The 18,897-nt window shown below is 34.7% G+C and overlaps 1 protein-coding gene across 1 annotated transcript in view; it reads left to right on the forward strand.

The window, feature by feature from the left end:
• LOC126720949 (subtilisin-like protease SBT4.15) overlaps positions 1-17,141 on the forward strand; it is a 29,271-nt gene extending 12,130 nt beyond the window's left edge. The window contains exons 2-12 of the mRNA XM_050423923.1: positions 5,168-5,328; positions 11,259-11,347; positions 12,099-12,196; positions 12,335-12,478; positions 12,591-12,696; positions 13,415-13,922; positions 14,118-14,202; positions 14,765-14,993; positions 15,607-15,718; positions 15,818-16,031; positions 16,609-17,141. Coding sequence (XP_050279880.1) covers positions 5,168-5,328; positions 11,259-11,347; positions 12,099-12,196; positions 12,335-12,478; positions 12,591-12,696; positions 13,415-13,922; positions 14,118-14,202; positions 14,765-14,993; positions 15,607-15,718; positions 15,818-16,031; positions 16,609-17,141 — 2,279 coding nt within the window. The remainder of the gene's footprint in view (positions 1-5,167; positions 5,329-11,258; positions 11,348-12,098; positions 12,197-12,334; positions 12,479-12,590; positions 12,697-13,414; positions 13,923-14,117; positions 14,203-14,764; positions 14,994-15,606; positions 15,719-15,817; positions 16,032-16,608) is intronic.
• Positions 17,142-18,897: the final 1,756 nt, after the last annotated feature.

The raw sequence follows: 18,897 nt of genomic DNA on the forward strand, positions 1-18,897 counted from the left end.
CTATTCTCAACCCATGGCATTCAACTTATAAAATCGCATGGAAAGTTATGATTATCTTAAACCCATGGCATTTGTTTATTTATACCATATTATAAACCCATGGAATTTATATAAGAACACATGGTCACTATTTATCTTATACATTCTTAATATCTATTTCCAAAACTCATTATAATTATTCACCTTATTCTAATTATCTATAGAAAAACCCATGAGAATATCACATTATTCCACTATAGTGGTTATTACCATATTTTATTTGAAACCCATGGATATTGCCTATATTTAAAATGCATGGTAAATATTATTCTCAAGAAATATTGGAGGTCATTATTTAAAAGCCCCAAAGAAAATATCATTTACAAAATAATCCATGGCAAAAATTATGAGAAACCATTCAAATTGTTATTTAAAACCCATGAAATTTAATACCCAAAACCTATCATAAATATTTATTACAGCTCATGAACACATTTCATTTTTACTAACAACTAAAGCCCATGTGGAATAAAAATCCATGGCAATATATGGTAGCTTAATCCATTTTGTAGGGCTCACAAAGAGAAAGCAAAAGGATAGGCCCAAGTGGAGAGAACCACCAAGTCAGAGGCCCACCAAAGTACTCAGCCCTCATGGTCAAGCCCAACATGAAATCTTAGCCAAAACAGCTCATGTGTGCAAACTGACCCAACTGGAGATCTCCATTCAGTTTTGCCTCTGTTGGAGGTCCCCTCAAGAAGTAACTAAGCTCCCAAACTAGATTAGGAGCTGGCCACCTATCCCATTAGCCTCTCTGCCACTGCCATTTCTGACATGAACAGTACTAAGGGGTTGGACCTTAAAAAGATGAAATGCAGTAAATGTTATTCTTCCTCCCTAAGTTTCAATTACTGCTAGAGGAAGCCATAACCAAATCATCCAAACTTCAGCAAACTAGTTTCTTTAGTACTAAAAATGTCTAAAACTAATTCATGAACCAAGCCCATGAATTCCTCAAGGGGAAAACTAGGGAAAAGTGGTTTGGAGGGCATAATAGGGTGTCCAGCAAAAGCTTCCAACGAAGGCATCAATGGTTGACACCTAGCTTGGAGTGTCAACCAACCCTCTTAAGCTTTGATCTTAGTGGCAGCAAGCAAGATCTCTAGTCCTCATACTTGCTCTAATTCTATTGGATGAAATTAATCTCCAAATCTTAGCATTTAATGCCTAGATTAAGAGCATCTCAGCCTCCAGCCGCATTACCCAAATAAGCAAAACACCCAAAAAGCAAGTCTCACCATTTTGGGCCAAATCTCAGAAAAGATATTCTAGGATTTTGTTGCTATCAAACCTGGTCCTTTCTATATTTTGCTAATCAATCCCTTAAGCTTCACTATAAAAGGGAACTACCATCAACTCATGGAAGACAACAATCTTATCATAAAAATTCCTCACCCATCATTCTATTTTCAGCCCATAAGTCAGTCCCTTAGTTCATAGACTAGCCTTTAGTCCATAAATGCTCATATACACTTACCCATAAACATCACATTCCATCTTCTCAAAAAATCCCAGCACCTTAAAATAGTCATAAACAGCCCCTCTTTACACCATACCCAAAAATGGCTAAACACCACTTCATCTCTCTTCTATATTTCCATATATTCACTCATACTTTCCATAAAGTCACTCCCATCATTTACTATACACATATATTCATCATTATGGGCATGATATGGCACATGGAGATCTTGTTTAAACATTTGCTGCACTAGATGGACACTTTCTCTCTCCCTTCATTCTATCCTATTTTTTCCTCTTTTTCTTGTAATTATGAAGCCTTTAATCCTTATTTATTGTTATTATGATGAAAGTCATAATGTCTTGGATACTATGAAAGTGTTCCCTTATGTTGACTTGATAATAATAAAGAAACTATATGATTTTTTATCATGTAAACGCATTTAATGACTAATCAGACATTACCGCTGGAAGTTTATCATATTCACTGCTGGACCATTTTTCCTCTTATGTACTTGTTATAACGGGCCCACTTTTATATTAACCGACTATGGAAGAAATGCATAATTTTTACTATGCAAATACATTTATTAATTTTCCAGACATCTACTGTTGGATGTTCTCTTGTTCACTGATGGACTATTATTTAAGCACTTAATGTGGTGAGCCACCCTTTGTGTTAGCTTATCTTTGCAGGTATTTTTGGGGCCTTATTATAATCTTTGTTGGATACAACCTAGACCTTGAGTAAAATGGGTCTTTTACACTTCACCGATAGCCTTTAGGCCATGTTCCAAGTCTAAAGTCAAGTCTTGGCATTGACTTCCCAAATATAATGCAGGCAACGAAAAAAAACACCCCCAATAGACTCAAACCCTAAATGTTTCATAGGCTTTTAGGCTTGATTTAAAATTTGCAAAAATTGCAGTTCAATCGGTCAAACCTGTCTCTCGATCGATTAAGCTTAGTAGTTTCTGAATTCTTCTTTCTATAGCTTGTATGTTCTTGAATCTTGACTTATATCAACTTGAGCAACATCTAAAACTGTTCTAAGACATAAATATCTTATACTAGACATGTTATTGTACTCGGTTTGCCAACATACATAAAATTATAACCTAAACATTTAATTCTAAATATTTTAAACCTAACAGATGTCCTAATGGCATTATTTTAGAAAACATTTTAGAAATTTTTTTAGGGAAAAAAAAAAGCAATTGATTTTAATTACAATCTTTTGTATTTCTTATAAAAGTGGTATTAAAACTTTCATAAAATAATGAATTAATAAATGTCCTAAGAGTAAAACATCTTAAATGTGTGTATAAAAATGTTTGTAATGGATTATGCATAACAAATACTACCCTATTTAGTTTACTATCTTCTTCTAAACAACCTTACGTTCATGTATTGTTTCTCTGTAATATATTAAGGACAAAACTTAGATCCACTACCTTAGGTACTGTTCCTTAGGTTTCTATTTTAAAATTCAGTCGTGTGGCTATTTAACTAAAAAATACACTTTGTTAGGTTCTAAAGTCTTAGGATTTTATGTATTTAGAACTCTAATTTGTATTGTTGGCAAACCATGATCAAAACAATGTGTTTAGAAGTGTTTAAGTCTAGCTCAAAGTTGTGCATCTATGTAAAGTTGGAATCGAGTTAAAACAGGAAAGGATTGTGCCTTTCGGCCTAGCTCGATCGATCGAAGCTCAGGCATAATGATTTTCTGCAGATTCGTCCAACTCAGCCCTAAGTGTTTTAAAACATTTTTAGGGTTTCTTATTTATCCTAAGTATAAAAGGCAAACCCTAGCCACGTTTTAGTGTTGCTCATAATTGCGGTTTGTGTAAATCTCTTATGAGATCTAGATGAGCTTTCCTTTACACAAACTTAGGGTTTTCAAGGAGAAGATTTATCTACGCCTTGATGATCAATTCAGTTGTTGCCATTGAAGCTTAAAGAAAACACAAGCTGGTGTGCTTGTATCTGGTGGTGAATCCAAGAAAGAAGGAGTCCATGGATTCGGAGCTTGCACGTGGTCGTGTCAGTAAGCTCTACTGGTTGGTAGCAATAAGAAGTCGAGCGTGGGGGCTTGTAAGTCTTATTGTATGAACTTTGATTCTTTCAAGATAGTGGATTCAAGTTTACCTTGAGGATAGCTAAGTCAAATCTTCCCCAGGTTTTTACCGGTTTGGTTTCTTGGGTGATCATATCTTGTGTTATTTATTTTCCGCTGCTTTGCATGATTTGATTTTTATTATTGTGATAACCTAGACTTGTTTAATTGGACTAAGTAACAACTTGGCTAATTACCTAGGTTTAATCAATTGTTTAAAGGGTCTAAAAAACTATCAAGTGGTATCAGAGTGAGTAGCTCTTTTGTTTCTGATCCTTTGATCTTTGTGCTGATCCTTGACCCCTATTGTCATGGAACACGAACACTCTCTAGTTATTCCTCCTCACTTTGATGGGAATAATTATGCTTACTAGAAAGTAAGGATAAAAGTCTTCCTGAAATCCATTGATGAGAGGGTGTGGAACTCCGTTGAATACGGATGGGAGAAGCCCACTACTTTTGTTAGTGAGTGGGAAACTTCTCAAAAAGAAGCAGCTGCATTTAATAGCAAGGCTATGAATGCGATCTTTAACGCTGTTTCTATGGAGGAATTTAAGAGAATCTCTAATGTTGAGGTTGCTCATACTGCTTGGAATATCCTCCAGACTGTGCATGAAGGCACAAAGGCTGTCAAAATAAATAAATTGCAGCAATTGACTTCTAAATTTGAAAGCATTAGGATGTTTGATGATGAATCTTTTAATGAATTCTATGCTAAATTGAATGATATTGTTAATTATGCTTTTAACTTGGGTGAAATCTATGATCAACCTAAAATTGTTAGGAAGATTCTTAGATCTTTGACTGAAGACTTTAGACCCAAGGTGACTGCCATTACTGAAAGTAAGGATGTGGACTCCATCCCTGTTGATGAACTTGTAGGATCTCTTCAATCCTATGAGTTGGATCTACCCAAAACTACCAAATCCAAATCAATGGCTCTTAAGTCAGTTGATGATGTTGAAGGTGGTGGATTTGATGATAAGCTCTCTGCTACAGAGATTGCCCACCTTGCCAAGAACTTTAGAAACTTTCTCAAGAATAGTAATAGAAAGGCAAGAGGCACAAACACTACTGAACCTAGAAATTTTAGGAAGCATGATCCCACTAAGGTTAACAACAATGATAAACCTAGAGAAAGAGTAGGTCAATCTTCCAATAATTCCGTGGGCTCTCAGTGTTTTGGATGTCAAGGGTATGGACACATGAAATCTGAATGTCCAACCTATTTGAAGTCTAAGGGTAAGGCTATGGCTGTAACCCTTAGTGATGGTGAAGTTTCTGATAACGAGTCTGATTGTGATGAGGATGGAAACTTCATTGCTTTCACCGCTACTGCTGTAGTTGATGAAAGCATTTCTGTTGAAGAGAACCCTTCTGATGGGGAACTCTCTGAAGATGTAGATCTTCAAGATGCCTATAATAAACTTTGCAAAGTTGCTGCAAAGGATGCTATAAATGTTGAACTTGGCCTGAAGAAAATTGAATCTCTTGAGCTTGAAAAGAAAATTTTTCTTGTTAAACTGTTTGATGCTAATGATCTTTTGAACAATGTGAAAACTGAAAATATGCTTTTGCTTGATAAAGTTAAATCTTTGGAACTTGATTTATCTATTGCTAGATCTGCTAGTTCTAAACTTGATCAAATGCTGAGTGTTCAAAAGTCTTCTTCTGACAAAACTGGATTAGGTTATGTTGAAAGCATCTCTGTGTCCGCTCCTCATTCCACAAAGTTTGTTCCTTCTTCTTCTTCTTCTAAACCTTCAGTGAGTGAGATAGTGAGTGAAACTGTCAAACCCCCTGTGAGTGAGGTTGTTAAACCCTTAGAAGGTTCATCATCTAAGAAGATTAGGGTTGATCTGAAAAAGTCTAAATCTAGGAAGCCTACCCTATCTAAGGACAAGACACATGATAAGCCTGCATGGGTTTGTCACTTTTGTGGTAAGTCAGGACACATTCGTCCAAACTGCTATAAGCTGCAAGCTGCTAAGAGAGCAAACAAACCAAAAGTACTTGTGCCTCAAGCACTTGATCCTATGATACTTATTGGTGATTTGGTAAAGGCTTTAAACCTTTATTCCATTCCTGGAGTTGGTAATCATTCTCATGTGAATAAGAACTCCAATACTTGTGGTGCATCTAAAAGGTTTTGGATGCAAAAAACTCGATCTAACTGAGTCTTTCTAACATGGTCCTTGTGCTTCATTGCTCTACCCTTTGTGACCATTGTTCTTTGGTTTTGTTTTTGTTTTTTTTTTTTTTTTTAGGATTTTCATTGCATAACATTCATGCATTTCATTCTAGGTGTTTCTAAAAAAAAAATAATAATAATAAAAAATTAAAAAATTAAAAAAGGAGAAAAATGAAGCAAATTTTGTTTTGTACTATTCTTCTTGGTTTTTGAGAACAAGGTTGGTCAATTTATTTTCACATAACATGTCTTTTGTACATTGTTTGGCTTTGATGAGCTTACTTATTGCACTTTACTAGTTGAAACTTTGTAGTGCATGTTGTGTGGGAAAGATATTTATGGTTTTTTGATTACTATGTCTTAATCTTGAAGTCACATGTTTTTAAATGTTTGACTTGAACTTTTAGAGAAAGGCATAAATAACCATCTCACCACTGTTCACTAGCCAATCATGAACACCTTAGTGCATATCATAAGATTTTTTGCTCGAGAAAGTGTAGCACATGCACAAAAAGAACATAAGGTGAAGCCTCGGGTTAATTTGATTAATTCCTAAAATCAAAATTGGTGTGTACTATTAGGCTTGATACCAAACACACATAACTTAAAATCGGTATGTATATTATGAGGCATAAATACAAGAAACTTACATGATTGCAAACTTATGATCTAGGAGATGTGGGAGTTATATGATGTAACTCTTTAGGTGATAGTCTCTTTTAAATTCTTTGTGATGAATTTTATAGACTTTGTGATTGATTTTTATTCACATATCACCTCACATGTATCTCAAGCTTTTGCTAGTTGCACACACTACACGAGTTACTCTTTGCTAAACATTGTACATATTATTGTGTGTGTTTATGGTCTGACCAACCAAGTTTTACAAATACTTTGAATTTTGTGCAAAATTAATTTGTTGCTGGAAAATTTGTGGAGAATGCAAGAAATTTTGTTTTTGGGAATTTGGGCTTAAAATTATTGTTTTGAAAATCATATCATTACATACTCATGCATTTTTGTTCTTAAATTTCAATGCTTTGAGTTATTTCAAAATGTTTTTCAAAAATTGTGTTTTTCCCTCAAAATTTGGTGAGCCTCTACCTATTTCAATCGATCCATTCTGTTTTTCGATTGATCGAAAATTTTTAAAATTTGATAGAGAGAGTCTTTGTCTGTTTCGATCAATCGAAACTGTTTTTCGATCGATCGAACTTGTTTCATTTTTAATAATAGAGTCTCTGTCTGTTTCGATCGATCAAGGCTGATTTTCAATCGATCGAAACTCGTGAAACAGGTTTTTTTAAAAAGACAGATTGGACTTTTCAAAGTCACTTTTTCAAATAGCTTTTCAACTTTTCTCTCTCTACGCGTTGGCTATAGGCTCCACCATCAATTTTTTGTCATTTTCCTTCAATATTTTTGCAAGGTTTTTGTCCTTGAAGGCCAGTAAGTCTCTTTTGCCCTTCCTTTTGCATTTTATTTCATGTTTTCATGCATTTTTCATGCATTCTTGTGGCGATTTTCGGCACTTTCAAAATATTGGGGTTTTTGATGATTCGAACCTATTTTGGTGAAATTGATCAATGGGTTTTTGTTCTATGATGCTATAATAATGATCCTTGTAGTTTAATTTGATCAATTTTGTGGTTTTTGAAAAATTGGAAATTCTAGGGTTTGAATTTGATCCGAATTGGGGATTTTTGTCTAATTGGGTTAAATTGATGAAATTGGCTTATCAAATTGATGAATTTGGTCATTATTTTTGTTATTCTATCATGTGTGATGATCAATTCGTCAATATTTTTTCAAATTGATCAAGTGATTTTCCAAATTTTTGGGGTTTTTGTGTTAATACCTCAATGTTCAAGCCAATTTTGTGAATTTGAACTTTTTGGACTTAATTCATTGCATTAGACCATGCATCATGTCATTTAACATGTTCATGCATCATATAGATTTTTATTCTATATTCTGTTTTTGTGCTAACTTGCAGTTTGCCCTTGGTTTTGTTTTTTTTTTTTTCTCTCTCTGTGTGTTGGTCCTTATCTTAGCACCATGCCTAGGAAAACTAGAGCCCATAGGACCACTTCCACTTTCTCTGAGTCTCCCACTAGGGTTGAGTTGTTTAGGAATGATAAGAGTTGAGAGGCCTTTGAGACCTTGAACTGTAAACGTAAGATATGGGCTAAGCGAGCTGTTGTGTTGGACGAGCTTGATCCGGCCATTAGGGCCAATTTTGAGTCTAGAGGTTGGTTGCCTCTCTTAGAGATAGATCATCCACCCCTGACCGCCCTGATTAGAGAGTTCTTCTCGAACCTCTCTTGCCACATCTATGATTCCAACACCCTTGTTAGGAGTTGGATACGAGGTGTTGAGTTCACCATTACCCCTAGGGTAGTGGCTGAGGCTTTTGGGGTGCCGGTTGTTCGGGAGCCTGACTATCCCTACGATGAGTCACCCTCTTTAGATGTTGTCATGTCTTACATCACTGGGTCATCTATCCAGTGGGGTTCTGATCCTCGGATCACGTCCGCTGAGCTTACCGAGACGGCTTATCTCTTCTTTAGGATAGCGTGTCATTCCTTGTGGCCTATTTCTCACTTCCACACCATCCCTTTAGAGCGATGTGTGTTTTTGTATGCCTTTGTTTCTGGAGCGTCTATCAGTTTTCCTCACTTGTTCCTTCGTTCTTTGAACGAGGTTCATAGGAGTTCTGCCGTAGGGCATGCATTGATTCATCCTATTTTCATTCATAGGATTTTGTTCTTCTTAGGTCTAGATGGTTTCCGTCTGGTGAGCCTGTTCATGTGATTGCTCCCATAGGTGCCACCTTTCTTCGTCAGAGGGCTGCTCAGTTGAGAGTTGCTCCTTCTCGTCCTAGAGGTGTGTCATCTAGTGGTGTTCCCCCTCCTCCCTCTTCTACAGGTACTACTACTGCTAAGACATCAAGTGCTACTGCTGATGCTGATGTTCCTCCACCGACTGCTTCGGATGATTCAGACATTCGTCGCACGTTGGATCATGTCTTGACCATTCAGGCGGCTCAAGTATAGATTTTGGTGGACGTGCTCGATGAGATCCGTGCCTTGCGTGTGGAGTTGGCGCAGTTTAGACCACCTCCCTTTTGATGATGGATATCTTGTTTGCCCTTTGGCATTCCGTCACAAAAAGGGGGAGTACTTTGTAGAGTGTTTTTGTTTTCAAGGGGAGTTTATTGTTTTTGGTTGGAGCTTGTGGACTTTAGATTGTATCTAGGTGCTTTACTTTGTACTTTACATTTTTAGCTCTTGCCATGTTTTTTATGGGATATTCATGTTAGGGGGAGTTTTATGTTTTGTTGGTACTTTATATGTTTCTTGTTTCAAACTGCTTATTGATTTATATTTATGAGTTATTAATTGATATTTGTCTTTATTTGTGTGTTGTTTGAAATCAAGAAGTTAATTTGTTTACTTGTATTGTTTCCACACATGTGGTTATGCATTTTGTTTAGTGTTTCAGGAAATATACAGGTTGATTCAATTGAGCTGCTATTTACACTTGCAACTGATGGATAGTAGTTAGGATTGAATTTGTTTTATGAGCATTATTTTGTAAAGGGCTTTTTATTTTGTAAACTTTGAGCTTCTAGTTGTGTTTTGTCATGGATTGCCAAAGGGGGAGTTTGTTAGGTTCTAAAGTCTTAGGATTTTATGTATTCAGAACTCTAATTTGTATTGTTGGCAAACCATGATCAAAACAATGTGTTTAGAAGTGTTTAAGTCTAGCTCAAAGTTGTGCATCTATGTAAAGTTGGAATCGAGTTAAAGCAGGAAAGGATTGTGCCTTTCGGCCTGGCTCGATCGATCGAAAGACAGGCTCGATCGATCGAAGCTCGGGCAGAATGATTTTCTGCAGATTCGTCCAACTCAACCCTAAGTGTTTTAAAATGTTTTTAGGGTTTCTTATTTATCCTAAGTATAAAAGGCAAACCCTAGCCACGTTTTAGTGTTGCTCACAATTGCAGTTTGTGTAAATCTCTTGTGAGATCTAGAAGAGCTTTCCTTTACACAAACTTAGGGTTTTCAAGGAGAAGATTTATCTACGCCTTGATGATCAATTCAGTTGCTGCCATTGAAGCTTAAAGAAAACACAAGCGGGTGTGCTTGTATCTAGTGGTGAATCTAAGAAAGAAGGAGTCCGTGGATTCGGAGCTTGCACGTAGTCGTGTCAGTAAGTTCTACTGGTTGGTAGCAATAAGAAGTCGAGCATGGGGGCTTGTAAGTCTTATTGTATGAACTTCGATTCTTTCAAAATAGTGGATTCAAGTTTACCTTGAGGATAGCTAGGTCAAATCCTCCCCAGGTTTTTACCGGTTTGGTTTCCTGGGTAATCATATCTTGTGTTATTTATTTTCCGCTGCTTTGCATGATTTGATCTTTATTATTGTGATAACCTAGACTTGTTTAATTGGACTAAGTAACAACTTGGCTAATTACCTAGGTTTAATCAATTGTTTAAGGGATCTAAAAAACTATCACACTTACATCCCATGAGAAAATATTCACATGGCAGAATCTTAAAAGGGGGAACTGAAAGAACAGCACATAAATACTGTACCTAAGTCTTGCTCATATATTAATATATGTTCACATTCAGAAGTCCAAATAATAATAATAATAATAATAATACATCAAATTTGTTATAAGAAATCACATTATAGACACATGATCTGCTAGAGTGTGATACAACTGTCTGTGTACACGCCAATTAGATTCAGAGTAAATAAAGTTGTTAAAACTCTATTTCTCCGACAGCTAGCTTAGGAGTTAGTCAGTTAGTTTTAACACTCTGTTTAGTTATATAAATAACATATCTTACTTTGAACACTGTAATTTTTCGGAATTATTTTGAGTCTTTAGTATCTGTTTTAACAGGTGGACAAGCTAATTAAAAAAAAAAAACGGTTTATCAAAAAGCGATACATACATTGCATCTCGTTTTTTAAGTCTTGCATACGGATAGAGAGATTTAATGCAGGTTTCTAAAGTATCTTTGACTAATTAGTCTATGCAAGAATCTCAACTATAAATTGGAAAACGTCAAAGATAAAAGTTTAGCATGAAAATCTCCACCATATTAAGAAAAAACAAAACCAGAAAAACTAGGGATGTTTAAAGAAAAATCTGACTATAAATATGGGAACAAGAGAGAAAGCAAGAGCAGTATTGCATACAGTGGAGGAAATCAAAAATGGTTCGAATTTGTATGCTCACCCTCTTCCTTCTGGCTACGCAGTTTCATTGGTCATATACTCATGGTTCTAGTGACACAGTTAGAAAGGTGAATGCATTTAATAATTTGTATGAGCTGTCATCAAGTATATTATATCAATTTTATAATTTCCATTCACTTCAGATAATGGAGTTCATTCGCTAATCAGAAATTTATTTTTCATTAACACAGGCGTACATTGTGTATATGGGAGAGGCACCACAGTCAAAATCCTCTGCTATTAATCTTCATCACAACTTGCTTTCTTCAATTGTTAGTGAGTAAGTGGGATGACAAAATATCTAAACATTGCATGTTTACATCTACTCATATTTTATTGAAACGGTACCAGTTTTTCTTTTATTTCTTACATGGAATAGTTTTTTTTTTTTTTTTTTTTTTTTTTTGGAGGTAATTTATACCTGGAATAGTTCATGTAGAAATTTGTAAATGAGATATTGAGAAAAGAGAAGGGAGAAGAGAAAAAACATTAGAGTTTATGTGATTCGGCATAATGGCAAACATCCATAGGACAATAGCTCAAAAGACTATATTGTCTCATACACCTTTCATGATAGTAAATTACAATGGAATCTATATTTATAATAGAATTACATAGAAAAGTAAAAAATCATCTTCATTTGAATTGCGTATTAAATATTAATTGTCTCAATCTCATGATTTTCTCTATCAATCAATTCTTTAATTTGTTGACCTATTCCAAATTTTCTCTAGCAATCAATGTTGATTTGATCTTCACTTTCATGGAAAGTTAAATTATACATTCCAACGGTTCAACTTCATATGTAACAAATTGGGTAGAGTATAATTCATACATGGGTCAAAGATTTGGTGGTTGGGGAGGGTTCCATAATGATTAGGAACTTATCAATATATATAGCATTGGGCTTTTCTATGCATATAAAATTAGTTTTTAGGGTATAAACCATTTATGATATGGCATCACAACTAGCATGCAACAATTTGTAACATTTGGATAGACAATTTAACCATCGAATTGCTGTTTCTCAGTGACCATATTGCCAAACAATCCTATATATATAGCTACACAAAGAGTTTTCATGCATTTGCAGCAAACCTATTGCCACAAGAAGTTCAAAGACTACAAGGTGTGCACTAAAAGCTTCATGTTACACAACATTTCTTTATTTCTTTAGCTTTTACTTTTCCTTTTTCTTTCTTTCTTTTCTTTCCCTCTTGAGGTGGTTGTCTTATGTAATTTTTATACATATATGCATTATTTACAGAGAACGAAAATGTGGTATCAGTGTTTCCTAGCAAAATGCGAAAGCTTCATACCACAAGATCATGGGATTTCTTAGGAATGCCTCAATCAGTGAAGAGAAATCATCAAATTGAAAGTAATATTATTGTTGGTGTATTAGATACAGGTACTAAATTAAGACATCTCATAGATCTTTGACATTTTCCATGTCACTTGTCATCATGGAGGAATTTTAATCACTTTTCTAATCTTTCTTTTTTCCTCCCCTTATTTTTTAGGAATTTATATCAATGCTCCAAGTTTTGACGACAAAGGATTTGGACCTCCTCCTTCAAAATGGAAAGGTACTTGCCAAGTAGGAGGCCACTTCACTAGCTGTAACAAGTAAACAATCTCAATCTCTCTCCTAGATTGTGACCAACCACAAAACATTATGTTTAGTAACACAATATTAGATCTATTAAATTTTTTCACAATAGTTAATATGGTGATCCACAATAAAAATTATATTGAGTGAATCCAAATAAAAGTGATATTATTCTAAGAACAAAATTTAGCTACAAAATTGATTATAACCTAAGGTTACAACCTTACTTAATATCTTTTTATTATATATGAATTTTGACAAATCTACCGTTGGATTACTTCTTCTTCATATGTCTCCCATGCTTGCAAAATTTCTAGAAAATTAAAGATCAATAGTTATGTCATCAATAAATTATTTAAATTGCAAGTTTTTATAGTTTAAAATTATGCATAAAATATAAGGTTATAGATCATATAGTAAATAACATCCAATTGACACAAAAGTTAACATGTATATTAAGAGTGTAAAGAACATGCAACTCAATGGTTAGATTTTCAAAGTACGCAATAATGTTTATCTTATTGAGTAAGGTTGTAGCCTTATGTTACAACCAATTTTGTAGCTAAGTTTTGTCCTTATTCTAATCATAACATATCATATCAACCATTCTTAAAAAAAAAAATGTTGTCTTCTTTAATATAATATTACTCAAGAAGAAAATGAATTTTGAAATAATACTTCTGTACATGCATGGATGTCTCATTTAATTTCCAAGCGATTCACCCTTTTATGCAGCAAGGTAATAGGTGCAAGATTCTACAGCCATGATGCCCCCACTCCCAACTCAAATCCATCCCCACTAGATGACGACGGCCACGGGAGTCACACTTCGTCCACCATAGCAGGTGCCTCGATAGCAGGGGCGAGCTTATATGGTTTAGCCAAAGGCACAGCTCGAGGTGGGGTTCCATCAGCACGCATTGCAATGTACAAGGTGTGTTGGGCAGGTGGTTGCAATGATATAAACCTTTTGGCTGGGTTGGATGATGCCATTAGTGACGGAGTAGACTTGATATCAATATCTATTGGAGGGATTTCTGATAGCTATTTTGAGGATCCCATTTCGATCGGTGCCTTTCATGCATTGAAAAAGGGGATTTTGACAACATGTTCAGCAGGGAATGACGGCCCAAGTCTGTATACTGTGGCGAACACAGCTCCTTGGATATTGACTGTTGGTGCTTCTGGCATGGATAGGCAGTTTAGGAGTCTAGTTAAAGTTGGAAATGGCATACAAACTGATGTAAGTCACTTCTTTCCAATATTTGATGAGTCTTTGAATTTTATAATATTTAATAACAATTCTAATATTTCTTCATTGATTTTGATTTTTTATTTTTTTATGTGATTCTTCATTGATTTGTGAGTGTGTTTTCTAAATATATCACAATATATATGGTTTTAACATATATACATTTACTGGTGCATTATATATCAGGGATTTTCTATCAACACGTTTTCACCAAAAAGACGGTTATACCCTCTAACCAGTGCGGCTAAATCAGCCAATGCAAGTTTAACGCGTGGTCACTCTCCCTGGTAATTAGAAGGAATTTTACGGAGAAATTACATTTTGCCATCCTAAATTATACCCCGATTACACTTTTACATCATAAACTTTTTGAATGTACGTTTTATACCATAAACTACAATCTTTTTTTCTTTTTCTTTTTTTGAGAAAGAACCATAAACTACAATCTTTCTTATACTTTGCACCCTGAAGTAAAGTTTTCTGTTAACTTGGATTAAAAATATTTCACCATGTGAAAATACCAAATTGTCCTTCTTTTCAATTCTTTAAAAACAAAAAATAAATTAATTACACTTCACCAACCTAAACTATTTTAATCAGGAATATTCTTGATTACACATTGCACTATAAATTTTGAATTTTCATCCAAGTTAACAACAAACTTAATGTCGGGATACAAAATGTAACAATGGTTATAGTTTAAAATTCAAAATGTACGCATTCGGAATTTTTAGAGTGCAAAGTGTAATATGGGGAAGGCAAGGATGTTACCTCTAACCTCTAACCTAATATATATTCAAATTGTTCATATTAGTAGCACTAATCAATTAAAGAATTGGGCAGGTTATGTGATGAAGAGAGTTTAGATGCGAAAAAGGTCAAGGGAAAGATTGTGCTATGCAAAGAAGGACTAATTCAAGATTACGTTAAGCCATTAGGTGTGTCCGGGGTGATTGTATCTCTCGATCAGCAACAAGATTCGGGCTTTACATTTATCATCCCTGCTGCCTTTGTTGATACTAATTTTGGTGACAAAATTGATACATATGTCAACTCAACCAAGTAAGTATGAGGGACAAAATTTGTTATAAAAAATGCCCCTCAATATGGGCTAACAGAGTTGTTATTAGATTTCTTTTCTTTTTCTTCTTGTTTAAGTTAATGTGAGGCATCTTCTCAAAAAAAAAAAAAAAAAAAAAGGTTAATGCGAGACATGTTAAATATGTTGTGACCAAATTATACTATAGCCTTATACTAACATAGATCTCGCCTAGTCTTGATTTCTATACATGCCTTATTGGGAAAATTATTAGGTACTCCCGGAGTACCATAAATGCGTACTTCTCCTTCTCACATGAATGATGGATCCCACCATGAATTTAATTAGTGGGACCCACCATTCATGTGAGAGGAGGGAGTACGCATTTATGGTATTCTGGAAGTACACAACAATTTCCCGCCTTATTGAGGGTTCACTATAGCACGTAATTTTTCCTTTTGAAAAAACCACATAATTCTTAATAGCTTATATGTAATAGAGGCAGAGTTAAGGGTTTTTTTTTTTTTTTTTTTTTTTTTTTTTTTTTTTTTTTGCCAACCACTTTAATTATTATTATTTTTTTCATTCTACATCTTTTTATTATCTTATTGATATTTTCATTGGTAAAAATTTCAGAAACCCTCAAGCTATCATATACAAGTCTAGAGCAGTACGCAATGCTGCTTCACCTTTTGTGGCTTCCTTTTCATCCCGAGGTCCGAACACACTCTCTTCCACCATAATTAAGGTAACCCTTGCAATGATTACCTTTCTAGGCATAAATTTGAGTATTTTTTTTATAGCATATATAGTAGAATGAGGGTTTTAAATAATGTTTAATTTGCAGCCGGATATTATGGCACCTGGAATAGATATTCTAGCTGCTTACTCTAAACTTGCATCAGTGACTGGGGATCTTGAAGACAACCGGTTTGATGTGTATAATATAATTTCTGGAACATCAATGGCTTGCCCTCATGTGACTGCTTCCGCTGCCTATATCAAAACATTCCACCCTAGATGGTCTCCTGCTGCAATCAAATCGGCCTTAATGACAACTGGTTAGTGCCCTTAGATTCTCCCATTTTAACTCATGATGTGTTAAAGATTAGTGCCACTCTACAAGAACCACCACTTGAATGGTGTCAACTAGAGGTTATTAGTGTTTAATTCAAATTCTCCAATGCCATCACATTCCTCATTGTTTACTAGCAATGTGGTTAATATGCCAGATAGTTTGGAATAAATATTACACTTGTTAACATGTATTCGGGGTCACATGACAATTTGATTCAAAAAAATGAATACCATTCTTAAGAAATGATGGTATTCATTTTATGATTGATGTTAGAGATATTACAAATTTTATTGCATTGCCCTTACAAACTAGTGTGTCACTATTCCCTAAAAGTAATTTAAATATTTATTTGTTAGTTATTGAAGTTGCACCAATCAAATTTATAGTCACCTTAGTTTGTAAACCTCTGATAATAAAATTTGAAACAATCTTAACATTTGCATTCCTTCTATATAAACACATTGATCAAGATATCATCTCATGTTTCCCTAAAATTAGTTTTATATGAAAAATTAGGCTTTTTGAATGTTTTATAATTTTGCTTCTTGATTGATGATCAGCATCTGAATTGAAAATCAAGGAAGTCCAAGCTGAATTAGCCTATGGGGCCGGCCAAATTGACCCGGTTAGAGCAGTGGATCCCGGTTTGATCTATGACTTGTCAAAGGTCGACTACATCCGCTTCCTATGTAATGAGGGTTACTCCGGAACAGCTCTACGATTGTTCACTGAAGGGAACACAAATTGCTCAAGTATCCCTAACATTGGAGGACATGATGCCCTAAATTACCCATCCATGTACTTGCAGCTTAATAACCCTAAATCTAGTATATCAGCCATCTTTCATAGGACAGTTAAAAATGTTGGCTCGAAAAAAGCTATATACAAGGCAACTATCAAGGCGCCAGCAAATCTCAAGGTCACTGTTGTTCCAAAAGAACTAGCTTTTAGTCACTTGAACGAGAAAAAATCTTTCACGGTTGTGATAAAGGGGCCACCATTGAAAAATATTACCAGTGTATCAGCATCACTAGAATGGAGTGACGCTAAGCACAGAGTTAGGAGCCCCATCCTCATTTTTCTGGCGAACTAGGTCTGATTTTTTTAAGGCCTTATGTCTAATAATGTTTCGGTTTTTCATATTTTACCTTCTAGCCAAAAGATTGAAACAAGTGAAGTATTGCTTCTTATACGTAGAGCTTAGCAAGCTTTTTGTATAAATCAATAATGGGTGCAAGCATCGAACAAGTGGGGATCTCTCATTATTTTATTCTTTTTTTTTTCTTTAATTTTTTTCTTTGTGTGTGTGTGTGTGTGAAGTTTGGTTGATATCAAATTTACGCACCGCAATTTAGAGTTATATATTGATACTCTAAAATCTTTTTTCTTTTTTTTTTCCTTTTAGAAATAAACACACATACAAAGGAGATGGAAAGAGGTTCTAATACAAAGGCACACCATAACTCCACTCAAAAGTCATGGTAAAAGTATAAATACTCTAAAATCTAAATGCACATTTTGCTACTATTTAATAGTTTTTGGTTAAAATCCAAAACTGAACCTCTAAATTTCAACTTTTGTCATTTCAATTCTCTAAGTTTCAATTTTGTCATTTCAATCTTCTAAATTTTAAATTTTGTCAATTCAGTCCTCCGTTACTCTTTAGTTAAGTGCTGCCATTAACTAAACTAAAACAACACTGTTTTGGTTTTTTTTTTTTTTTTTTCTTAATTTTACTAAAATACATTGATTACCACCTAAAAAAAAAAAAAAAAATCTAAGGGGAACCACGTCGTTCCCCTGCCTCTGAAAATAAAAAACATCACCAATACCCTAGCACACTATATGGGGGATGAAAGAAAGCAAAAGAGGACTATCACACATTCATCCAAAGCAGCAAAAAAAAAAAGGTGTTGGCTTGGGTCATGCACTGATGAAGACTATACAAAGACGAAGGCCAGCAATCAATCGTGGAGTGAGCTGTGAACAAAATTGAGAATTTGACACTACTTTCTTTTTTTTTTTTTAGAGAGTTTCAACCTATGGCATCCGCTCCTGATGATAGCTCTTTATCACCAAATCAAGACAGCAATCAGTTTTTGGTGTAGGCGGGGATTAAACCCTAAATCTTTTATACAACCATCAGAGACTTTATAAGTTGAACTAACTTGGAATCTACTTCGTTTTAGCAAAAATTGTCACACACACACACTAGGACATGCAAGGAGGACCTCCACACTCCACCCACCACATTGCAATGGAAATATTTGAGTTTAGCCTTTTTTGCAACTTATAATTGTTTGTTTTTAGACCCCCTAAAGCACAACCAGATTAACCTAGTTAATTAGTCAAGTGATTACTTAGTCAAATTATTCAAATCTAGGTTAACACAAATATATCATATCATTGTAAAGTGTGAAAAATGAAGAACACAACAATATGATAACCTAGGAAAACCAAACTGGTAAAAAACCTGAGAATGATTTAACCTATCTATCCTCAAGGTAAATTGAATCCACTATGAAAAAATTGAAGTTTACACAATAGCAACTTAAACCATTAATATCCTATTGCTACCTCGAGTAAGAAACTTACTACCATGACCACGTGACAGTTCCTAGTCCATGGACTACTTCTTTCTTGAATTCATAGCAAGTTCAAGCACCCCCATTTGTATATCTTTAAGCTCTTATTGTAGCAACTAAATCGATCACCAAGTTCTTGACATAATCTTGAATCTTGGAAACCCTAAGTATGTGTGAAGGCAAACACCTCTTGATCTCATAAAAGATTCACACACACAGCATAAGGAGCACCCTAAAACGTGACTAGGGTTTTCCCTTTTATAC

Source organism: Quercus robur, chromosome 1 (assembly GCF_932294415.1).
Source record: "Quercus robur chromosome 1, dhQueRobu3.1, whole genome shotgun sequence".
NCBI lineage: Eukaryota > Viridiplantae > Streptophyta > Magnoliopsida > Fagales > Fagaceae > Quercus > Quercus robur.